At 36.5% G+C, this 12,077-nt stretch overlaps 1 protein-coding gene across 2 annotated transcripts in view; it reads right to left on the bottom strand.

Moving 5' to 3' along the window:
- Positions 1-5,232: 5,232 nt before the first annotated feature.
- The window catches only part of LOC306988300 (uncharacterized protein), a 40,811-nt gene continuing 33,966 nt past the window's right edge, over positions 5,233-12,077 (bottom strand). For both annotated transcript variants that reach the window (XM_079593169.1, XM_079593168.1), the window contains exons 3-5: positions 7,676-7,720; positions 6,320-6,487; positions 5,233-6,204 (exon numbers count right to left, since the gene is read on the bottom strand). In XM_079593169.1, the coding sequence (XP_079449295.1) occupies positions 6,194-6,204; positions 6,320-6,487; positions 7,676-7,720 (224 nt within the window). In that variant the 3' untranslated portion in view covers positions 5,233-6,193. The remainder of the gene's footprint in view (positions 6,205-6,319; positions 6,488-7,675; positions 7,721-12,077) is intronic.

Raw genomic sequence — 12,077 nt, 5'->3', positions numbered from 1 at the left:
TGTGTGTGTGTGTGCGCAGACATTTTCTTGCTGAGAAATAAAGAACTCTTGGCTTTAATCTTCTTTTCTTGACACAGCACTTTCCTAAGCAGGTGTTACAAATCTCGACCGTTAATGACTCCAGAGCAGATCTAAAAATGTCTGGAACTCTTAAGGTGATTATTTCTCAATTAGATCACTGTGATTCAACATCATTCATACAGAAACCTGTACAACTCTGTGGTGTGAATAGATTCATAGCAAATAAGTCTCACCCAATGTTAACAGATGGACTTTTTACCTTAAACGCATACCTCGGGTCTTTAGTGACCCGGGACGGCATCCTCTACCCTCCCCTTCATGCTTTTTTTAAAAGTTAGACATCAACCTTCTTAGTGTTCCTCAATCAATTAATTATAAACAATATAACAAGAATTTTTTTTTAATAAAAGAATGCCTGTTATCCCATTCATTTTTTTGTAAAAAATGTATAGGGTCGCTAACGACTCAAGGGTGTATTTTTCTGCAGAACAATAATTAAATCTTTTATAACTGAATAAGAACAATTATCACCTTTATTCCACAAGGTGGCAATGTCTGATACACAACGGTGAAGTGACGTTTCACTTATAGTTACCGCAGGCGGAAAACCATCCGTGTTAGATATAGATCCGGGTCGCTAAAGACCCAAATATGTAATAATGATTGGCAAAACATTAATGCATTTAAGGGTTAATGGTGAGGTCACACCAGACTTAAAGCTTGTGAAATGTCTTTGAACCTCTCAACAATTACGGAAAAGAAGATTGGATGTCACACACTAGGAAATCAGCTTTAAATTAACATTTTCATATAATTAAAAAGATCAGAAAAGCTCAAATTTGTAATGCAATTTGTATTAGCCTATATACAAACAATTACAAATTCCTTTAACAACCAGACCTGTAAAAGCACTTGTTGACCTTCACAGGAGAACAAGTGCAGAGCCATAGTCTTTACACTGACACACACATCCAATTTTTTCCCCTCTGACATATCTTTTCAATAACTATGATTTCGGAGATGGAAAAGAACAACTCTTCTTAGAATTGTGCCATAGACATGGTGGTACTTCCGAGCAGTAATAAAAGACTTCAAAACCCTGGAGAGTTTATTTTTGCATTATGAAGGTATACGCACTGTACCCAAAGGCCAAGGGAGAAAAGGGAACGCGACAGTCGTTCTTTCAAACTGCACACCACCTTTCCATTTAAAATGACATTTTGAAAATCCCATAAAGAGATCGAAGGCAAATCATTTCGGTGTCACAAAGCACTGCATGTGGGGAATTTACGTTTTTTTTTAACGATCTATATAGGATAAAAAATAAAAAAAAGACCATGGTGCTCCAAAAACATTATTGGAACAAAGAATTGTGTGCCTCAACCAAAAGTGAAAATTGTATGGTTAATAATCATGAACCCTCATGTCTTTTCCTAAAAATATTCCAAAAGAAGTTCTGAAGATTGTGCTGATTGCTTTTTCTGTGCAATTATAATGGTTTAAATCTTACATTTTCAGAAAGTACCCCAAAATACTGTAAAGTATCCTAAAAAAATAAATTGTCCACTGGCTTTCTGATGTCATGTATTGATTTTTATTATTCACTTATAATTGGTCCGGGAGTTGAACTGCTTAACACGAAGTAGAAAAACTTGATTTCCAATATTACCGTCATAAGTTTTTACAAGGCTTTAACATCATTTTTGGGGGCATGTCATAAAAAGTTTGCCAGAAAGAGGTAAACCTGAATTTTCGTCACATCAGAGCGCCGCCAGAGTCCCGTCAGCGTTCCTGAAGGTTCCCCTGGAGATCAATGGGATTTGACGTGCTGTCAGCGGAATCAAACGCTCATGATGGATGGCTCCGTTCGGTTTATTGTCTCCAGCTGACGTAACGCTGAGCGGCTCTCCTCTGGCCCACTTCTTCAAACCCTTAGGGGAACCAAAAATATGAAACAGAAATCTTACCTTGTCTCTTTTTTCACCTTATGTTATGTGTAGTTCTGTTAGAAGAGTCGGGTTCTATAAAGACTATAGTCCCTGAAGACTTGAAGCTGTTAAAAGACATTTTTGCATTATACGCAGCCATTTAAATCAGCATGAACTGTACAAAATGTATATATATATATGATGTATAATGAAAGCACTTTACATTATGTATATTCAGGCTGAGGTTTAATGCAAAAATTAACTTCAAATCTATATAAAGCCTATAAAATGTAAGTTAGTAATAAAACTGAGAAATGTTTTGTATTATAAAAAAAGAAATATAAATAGGCCACATAAAAACTTTGTGGTGAAATGTGGCCTGGAAATGTTCTTGCTGTTGCCAGGCATCTTTGCTAGCAACAGTAATTATTTTCAATCAATGTCCTCACTTTTCTCAGAATTTGTCAAGGGCTTATAAAACATGGTCTAGTTGGACAGTGTTAAAAAAAAAAAAAAAGTCTGGAAATAGCATCATTTTCACAAAGCAGCTAAGCAGTTTCCATGGTGGCCTACGCAAATGCTTTATCGCTAATTCTGACTATCCCATTTGGAAGAGGATATGTGGCCAGCTCGACCCCGGAGTGGGACTGAGGACGGAGGAAATTCAGGAGCATGGGAATACCAATGGCATCGATCAGATGATGAAACAATGATGGGATTAACACATTTTTCCAACCTGTACTAATTTCTGATTAGCATAAACTCCCATGCCATTAGGAAGAGAGTGTTTTGGGGTGAATTACGGCTGGCTCCGCAGTGCTGGAGATGGAGAAATTGGATTAAATTCATGCCACTCACAACTGCCCTCTGGACTTATGAACACACACACGCACACGCAACTCTGGCATCATGAAAATAGAAAAGACTCAAATCCATGCTAAGCTGCTTTGCTAAATCACATTAACACATTATTTAAGGCTAAAAACCTTTACCCTTATCAACAGCTCAAATATCCAGATGCTCTGACAAATAAACTAACTTCTTTCCTCAGTAAAATGAAAATGTAAAGATAGTTGCAGGTTCTAATGAGCGAATATATTGTGGTACTTTAAACAACACCTAGCACAGTAAACAAACAAATGCTGTACAACATAAAGCTATTCTATAATATCTGTAATAATTGAGCAATGAGGTTGTTCCAAATCTGTTCTGTGATTATTTACTCACTCTCATGTCGATCCAAACCTGTTTTGGGTTATGGGGAGGTCACGCTGCACTTTTCGTTCCATTGACTTCAATTCATTCGCATGCGAATCGGAAAGTCCAAAGTTCAAGTTTTGGTAAACTCTGAGCTGCTATTTTGACCTTTAGAAGATAAATCAGGGCAGAATCAGACCTCTTGGCTGAATTAATAGAACGATATTTTTGCATTAAAGTCGAGTAGATTGTATATCTTTTACATTTTTGAGTGTATTACTATTTGTTATGTTGAATTCATCATGTTTATTAAAAAGACGCGAGCGTGACGTCATATCACGACCGTTGCAGTGTCCGAAGAAATTTCGCTTGCTCAAAGTCTATAGTGTGACTGCGGCTTATTTATTCGCAAAATGTGGTGTCTAAAAGTTTGCCTGAAAATCGCAATTTTTTGGGGGGGCTGTGCCGTGAACACACAGCAACTGTATCTTTAGAAGACTTTGAAAATGTGGTGTCTAAAAGGAAAATCGCTATTTTTTTTTTTTTTTTTTAGCTGTGCAGTGACACAGCAACTGTATCTTTAGAAGACTTTGAATATACTAATTTTTTGAGACTTTGTTGTCATATAGTTCAAAATAGTATTACACAAAAATATATTTACAAAATAGTAAACATGGTCACTAGGACATCTGATGGGGGAAAAAAAGCGAAAATGCTGTGTCTCCTTTTGCGTTCCATTGAAAAAAGACCAACATAAGGGTGAGTAAATGGCACAATTTTAATATTTAGGCGAAACTATTCCTTTAATCTTATGACGGATGACTTGAAGGCATCGAAATAAGTAGGCTACACTTCTTTTATTCCCAATGTGGCTATTGATGTGCGATATGTGCAGCATAATGCGTCTCACAGTCTTATTCTGCTACATTTACATGATGTTTGAGAGATGATGGCCTTGATTCAGACTCCTCTGACAAAGGTCGACCTCTCTAAAGAGGGCTGAAACTCGCTCTGTCATATCTGTCGTTTTTATTCCCTGTAATGGTTTCCTCAGAGATGAGAAATCAATGCGGATTGACGCTTTTGATGATGATTAACGTCCAAACAGAGCTGGATCAAACTGACCCTATTGTGTCGCCTGCTCAGAGAAAAAAAAAAAAAAGTCTTCGTTCGGGTTCATTTGCTGCGTGTCCACAGCAGAAAATTGGCGGAAATTACTTGATGCTCCATCGCCGGGGATGTCATTAACCTATTTAATACAAATAAACAAATCGGTCGCTAACACCTTGGGAAAGTTCGTTTTGGCGTCTAGCGAAGCTATTATATTTCTGACATGTTTTTGAGGCATCACGTCACCTCGGCTGAATCAAACATGAGTTGGCATGATTAGATGTCGTTTTTGGCGACAGGGTTTACTGGTGGTCTGAAAGCTGTACGTTGTATAGCATCTCCGGAGAGCCTCGATGCAGAGCAAATAGCTCAGAAATAACCCGTGTCGTTTGATGTATTAGCCCATGCGCTCTTTGTGTGAGCTTCTCCCTGCTAAATTGTATTTTGCATGGCCGTATAATAGTCGCAAGCTCGGGAACGGGCTAATTCCCCTAGCACGTATGCTATATCGGAGTTTTTCTTTGAAAGTTTCCTGCTGTTGTTGACACTTTATTTCAGCTCAACTCTCTGAGGGGGTGACGCTGTTCACCGCTAATTAGAAACTGTTTTCATCCAGCCCTAATCAGGTCACTGGCTTCCGTCGTATAGCGAGATGTACCAGTTTCCAACAAATTGCTGTAGACAAAGGGAAAGCTGTGCGTTTGGGCTGTTTGGTTTGTTTCTCGTATTCTGAGATGCAGCTTTTGATTTGCGCAGTCTGCTATTTTTGAAACTCTACAACCACAGTCTTTGTTTGTTTGTCTTTTGTTTCCTACTTGGACCGCCACGCACCGTTTACATTAGCATTAGCTGTGTCTCTTAAATGTGTGTATTTTTAGAGCTCTAGCATAGTATTACTGTATCCATACCACATATAGGTCAGCAAACCTAAGATTTTGCAGGTGGTTCAGATTGTATAAATATCAAGCTGGATTCAAAATGAAGCAAAACTCAGTTTTATTTACTTGGATTTTTCTTAGCAATACCATGAAACGTCTATATTTCTGTACATTAAAGAGCGTCTATGCTATATGACACAAATCAAAGGTCAAATCATGGTCATTATTTATTTATTTTTAGCTCACAAGAATGTTAATAAGTGTCTATTTAATGTCTGTTCACATGCAAAACTTTGAAGGATTATTTTAAATGTCCATTTTCTGTTTCATTTTATTCCTAATTGAAGCAAAACATAGCTTAACATAGTTTTTTTTCTGAAACCTAAATAGATTAATAAACAACAAACAAAACACAAAAATAATACAACATTTTTTGTTCTTTGTTTCATATTAAAAATTCATAAAACAAACACACACACCCATTTAATTTTATACTGAACATTATATATATATATATATATATATATGCATATATATATATATATATATATATATATATATATATATATATACAGACACACATCTGTTCCAAAGTTTAGGGACAGTGTCTTATTATTATCTTATTGAAAGATGCATGCCAACCAGTCACTAAAATTGGCATAAATTAAAAAAATCTATGAAATATACACTCAATATTAGCAAAAGAACGTAATTTTATGTTCATATGAAAGATTATGCAAATATGACTAAATGGAGACATGAATGTGTTAATTTGTAAGGGTAAACGTTTACAGTATAAAAAAAACAACTTACATTTTAATGTCATTTAAGAACTCTGTAACACTCAGAGTAAAATAATTAGCACACAAGTGCTTACATACATGGGAACCTATTTTAGTTTTGGAATGGTTGAGTGTAAAGCCATCAGAAAAGGACATCTGTTGGAAAAGGCATATGTGATTGGAGTGAAAAGGAAGAGGAGCCACGACAGATCCTTCTGTCGCTCGCAGTGATACATTTCACACAGGAAACGTCCCAAAGGCTTCCCGCCAAAAGATACTAAGGCTCCTCTGTAAAAAAAAGATTTTCGACACAGTTATGAAAATAAGTTGATACAAAGTTATTAATACGTTTTTAGGCAGGAGGTCCATCCATAGAGGAAAAATGGTGGAGGTTGACTCTTACCTTCTTCTGGATCTTCTGGACTTTCTGAGACATCCTCCACCTCGGGGTCACTCTTAAACGCTATGTCCTCCTCATTGGTGTAATATGTACCTTTCTGATGGGCAATGTAGCGGAGAACTATTACCATCATTAGCAGTATCATCACGAAAACCGCTATTAAGGAGACTCCTGGGTGACGGAACAATCACAAGAACAACAGAAAACAATGAAATCAAGTTGATTAAACACTCTTAAAAATAAAGGTTCCAAGGTTGCAGTGCAGATTTATCACGTGTGAACATAAAAAAAAATCACATGAAATGCAATTTTTTACAAACCCGTTTCGAGCTACATTCTTATGTGGTTTGAAATCACATTTTTGGAAATTTGTTTCAGTCCGACTTTCTCATCAGAAATGTGATTTCATATCACATAAGACTGTGACGTTTACGTAAAACTTAAATGTCACACATTGTTATTGGAAAAGTCACTGCAGAAACAAGGTTGTGTTGTTGCAAAGTGCCGGACGAGGAATACAATGACAATATAACGGAGACGTGTTTTAAAACAGGCATGGGACACACCTATTGGATCTGGATCTGAATCCAATTGTTGCGATACACAATGTGGACAGTCAATCGTTTTTTTGATCAGATTCCAATCGGATACACAAATACTCGGATTTGGACTGAGTGTGAATGTAGCCTTCCAGGCGGGTGTGTTGAGGCATGTTGTAGCTAAACTTTGCACGAAAGTGGCCCTCCTGGACCGACTTTGAACACCCCTGCCCCTGAAGAAGCATTTTGGGTTGCCAGAACTTTTCAGAAACTTTTTTTTTTTTTTTTAGTGTGAAGAATGTTTTACAAATCTAAAGAACCTTTTGTGGAATAGAAAAGTTCTGTGGATGTTAAAGGTTCTTCATGGAAAAATCGATGCCAGTTTTTTTAAGAATATGTTTACATGACAACAAAGTAGTAAAAAATGGTATCGTATTCAAAAATTTCAGATCAGCATTTTAATGCCGCCAAAACTGCATTGTCGTGTAAATGAATGGTCAAAAGGTTTTTCCATTTTTGTTTGAAAATAGTGTCGTGTTAACTAAGAGTTAAGAGTGAGTGAAGTAACTAAGAGTTAACAAAGAGTGTCTCTAAAAAACAGCGTTTTCTTCAGAGAGGGCGGGACTTTTATCCATTGGAAATTGATTGGATGATGAAAAGTGGCTGTGAGTAAAACGTGAGGTTAAAAAACACAAAGTGAATTTATTGAATAATTCAGCCGTAAATATCCATTGCGACACTTATATTATCGGTGTGGCCTTGTATGGTTCAAAGAATTGTAGATGAATATATCATCTTTTGAGTTTGATTGCATTCTTACCCGCAATAATGAGATGCACTGATTCGTCTGCAATGGGAGCTGCGTCTGAAACACAATCAAAACATTCAATGTGTTTTTTTTTTCATTGAATTGATTCAATGATTTTTCTATCCCTCCTCCAGGAACTTTGTGCTTTTCATAAAAGTCTCACAAGCTGCACTTGAAAACGATTTTAGTGTTGTATTTTCAATGGAGGGAGAACAGATCTAGGAGGAAGCACCATGAAGAGGATAATTTGGGCAATGAGGATGTCTATCTAAATCTGAGTGCAAACATCTGCTCTCCACTCCACAGAATGCCACATTTTCTTATTGCAAGGCTTCCCGGAGGACAGAAAAATGGGAATGTGAGCTCTCTGAAGGGATAGTTCACCCAAATCTCATCATTTACTCGCCCTCGTCTATTTCGTAATGTAGATTGGAGATGTTGAGTGTAAAAAGAGGTTCATACCACTTGTACGCTACAGTTTTCTGAAGTAGTATAGCTTTGTGACAAGATGAAATTTCAGTTATTATTTGCATTAAAGTAGCTCTTAACCCTCATTCAAAAATGGCACGTTTGGGACACAAAACCATCAAATGTGTTCAATAGCTAGACGTCAAACCTGGTGCTGATTTGGCTTAAATTTTGGTGAAGCTATTGTATGGCTTGAGAAGAACCAACCTTTAAATATTCTCCTCAGCAATGAGAGTAATTGGAGAACGTGTGGAGAAGTGTCCTGCTACTAAGATTTTTCTCTTTCCCAAGAGTTCTCAATAAAGTCTCAAACTGTGCTCAGATTTGTTGAGATACCAGTCAAAGATCTCAAAATTAGCTCCAACATTAATTATCACATTTTCTCAAGACCAACCAACCAAGCCGAGTTGTTCCATTAACATTCATTTTATAGTTCTGTATTCTTAACCCTTAAACAGGCAAGAGTGGAGAATGATAAGCAAACAATTATTCCATGTCATTTTCTATATCATCTGAACTTAAAGGTACAATATGCAATATTTTCTGCCGCTAGAGGGCGCTACATTTCAAACAACAACAACAACAGCGTAGCTTGATGACGATGTGAAGGAGCGTGGAATGATGGGAACTGTTGTTTTTAACTCCACCGTGGATGTAAATCAGTCAGACGGGAATCGAAAAATCATGTTCATGGATGAGGTAAAGTTCTATTTTTATAAATGTTGCGTTTAATGACATGCTTTTATTTCATTTGTTGTAAAAGTACATTCGAACATACCCACATCACTTGCCAAAAGACTGATTAATCTTTATGTATAACACATGCTATATTTATTTACATGGCCATAAACACCAGACGTGATAAACAATGTCAATAAACTAAACACAAGCCTAAAGCAATAATACTTTCCTTACATAAACATAACTATTACCGAATGCTACATTTGGAATATATAAAATTGACCCGTACGTTTATGGGACTTGTCTTTGTCGACAGAACCAGCTGCAATCGGTAAAGAATAATTGTGTTCATAACAACTGCGCGAAACAAGCTAACGTTTGTTGCTTGATAGACGCTACAACTACAACTTGCGCATTTGTCCAGAACTCAACCCAGTACGAGCGGAAACCGAGGGTAACGCGGATATGCCGCCATTGATTGTGACAGAATATTTTTTATTTTTTTTTTGGCTGCAAAAGATATAGTCACCTAGACATACTAATATCAGTTTAACCTGTACATTTTATAAATTGTAAAAATTTGAACTCAAAATACAAAGAATATTCAACATTAGGGTTAATCCCTTTTTTATACCCTATAGGCAACGTGACTCAGGAGTCACATACATTTTAAAACGTGCTAAATAAATAACAACATTAACAACATATTACTTAGTTTTCTTCTTCAGCACATTAAGACAATTTTCACAATTAATATTAGGAGTATTCTTCTTTTTTCAGAAGAAAAGTAAGTTTAATATAGTATATTTACTTATCTCAAAATCTGAATGTTCTGCACCATTGGCAGCCATGTTGGATTTAGGTCAGACTGACTAATTGATCACAAAAAAGTTGAAGCAAATCCTGTGACCAGCATACTCAAGACAGACCAGGCTGTCATAAATTATAAAAGGATTTGATGAAAAAAACTTTCTTATGCCCCAAAAAAGACAATAAAAACTATGTGACTCGTGAGACACGTTGCCTGTTTTAGGCCCATTGGCACCAAGAGAACAAATCAATATATTATCATCCACACCAACAGACAGTGATATTCTGTTTATTATAAGTACATGCTGTAGTTTTGTCTTCTGCCACTTTAAATGCATGAGCTCTTCAAAGTTGAATAGTGTCTGTTTGGCTGTCAAGGATTTTAGAGTTCATCAGTTTTAAAAAATCTGTATCTTTATCATTACAGTTAGACTTCTCTATTCTCAAAGAATTATATATTTTTTTCAAAACTTCATCATTATCGTTCTTGGTGAGAACAAGCCTTTACTATTTATATTTGTGGGCGAAATCCAGTCACACTGTAAAACATTATAATTAGTTAGTTTAATGTAATTTAAGTCGACATGACTTAAATATCCAAGTTGATTGTACTTAAATTTTTTACTTTTTTAACAGTGCATTTCAATAAGAATGCAAGAGATTTTGGATTTTAACGCGTACATTTTTCCTACGCAGATTTCGAAGTCGATAAGTTGGTTACAGTGCGTGAGCAATGCTTCAAACACCGCTAATATGCTACATTGACAAAAGACAGATTTTTTTTTTGCGAAATTTTTCTAATGCGTTCGCACCTTACTCTACATCAGTGATTGTCTCATTTCTTCTCCAAAGCAATTTTAAGAGAAACATCTGAGACAACCTTCATGAATGAACCATCAATGAGATCTCAATTAAGTCTCCTGAGAAATGGAGGAGCAACTTTCAAGCGATTAAAGCCCTTGGCGGTGATGTGTGGCTATGTGTGACCGAGTCTCTGTGTGTCTGAGTGCTTTTGCACAGCTCATTAATGCTTAATTACCTGCTACATCTAGGTGTTAGCCTATCATTACTGCTCCATTAATCAGAGCTTAAAATGCACTGCCCACTCAGAGCCATTAAACAACAAGCGTCAATAAGAGAGAGAAGGGGGCGGCTAGGAGAGGACATCATGATAATGAAGCACCTTGAATTGAAGAGGAGAGAGATACTGGCTCCGTTCCAAAACCTAGCGAGATAACAACGTAGGAAGCATTTCTAGACATCATAGATGCACTCATGACGCAAAGGCTGTTCCAAAGGTAGGTAGCTGTCAATTTAACGTTAAGTCAAAAAATAAATAATAAAAATACACGTAACATTTAATAATGACTTTGTCCCAAACAATTAATAGTAATAAAAGTGATACAAATTAGCAGTTTTTATTATGTCCGCTAAACTTTCCAAACATCCAAAATAAACTGAAAAACAAACAAAACACAAAACCAAACCAAACCAAACAAAATTCATAAAACAGACTATTTCGGAAACACTTTCCCCAAAAACTAAACAATAAGATAAAAATAAAACAAAATAAATTAAATAAGTTGAATTAAATTAAACTTAACAAAATCACTCAGAATGCTGAAAATGTCTGACTTGGTTTTCCAAAAAAAAAATTTATAGAAGAATGCTGACAATATATATATCATGGAAATCGCACACAGTGACTTTAACTTATTTCAGAAGACATATCACGGGATATTTATCTGTCTTCCTTTTGTAGTTACTGTTTCATTTCTTAAGTTCAACTTTTAAAACTTTCTTGAGACACGCCAAACGGCCGCTCGTGTCGCCTCAAACCTGCAGCTCTCACAGAAAATGAATGGCTTCCGGGAGCTTTGTTGCTGCAAAAGAGCTTTTGAGGGCAGCTGCCTATATGCAGTAGTCAAGCAGGCGCACTAGGTTTTGGAACACAGCCTGTGTGTGTGTGTGTGTGTGTGTGTGTGTGAATGAGAAAGCTCTCGAGCTGATTAATTCTGTGAATAAAGAGCACAAATGCAATTCTAAGTGAGATGGTTTCCAGAATCCTTTCTGTTGACCTCCGTCCACCTCTCTTCCTTAGTTTATCTGTCTATCTTTTTTTTCTTCTTCTTTTCTATTCTCTGTACCCCCCCCCCCCCCCCACCTCAATTCCAAGCCTCATTAAATCCCTCGTCAGCAGCTCTACATCTCATCAGTCACTGCCTCATTTACACACGTCCATCTGTTGGATGCAAGATCACACACACTCTCTCTCTCTCTCTGCAGAGATGCATTACAGACCCTGTGCATTGTTCCTGTTCCTTTGGTGTTTACGTTTCTGCTAAATTAGTTAAAACTCAGCTGCGTTCAGTTGGGAAAAGGTTATGTGAGCTGAATAAATTGCTAAAAGTATTTTCATACCAGAATATATTTATATGACATTATATGATATGAT

Source organism: Phoxinus phoxinus, assembly GCF_949152265.1.
Source record: "Phoxinus phoxinus genome assembly, chromosome: 20".
In the NCBI taxonomy this organism is placed as follows: domain Eukaryota; kingdom Metazoa; phylum Chordata; class Actinopteri; order Cypriniformes; family Leuciscidae; genus Phoxinus; species Phoxinus phoxinus.
The sequence above is the reverse complement of the archived record's forward strand: the minus strand, read 5'-3'. Positions and strand labels throughout refer to the sequence as shown.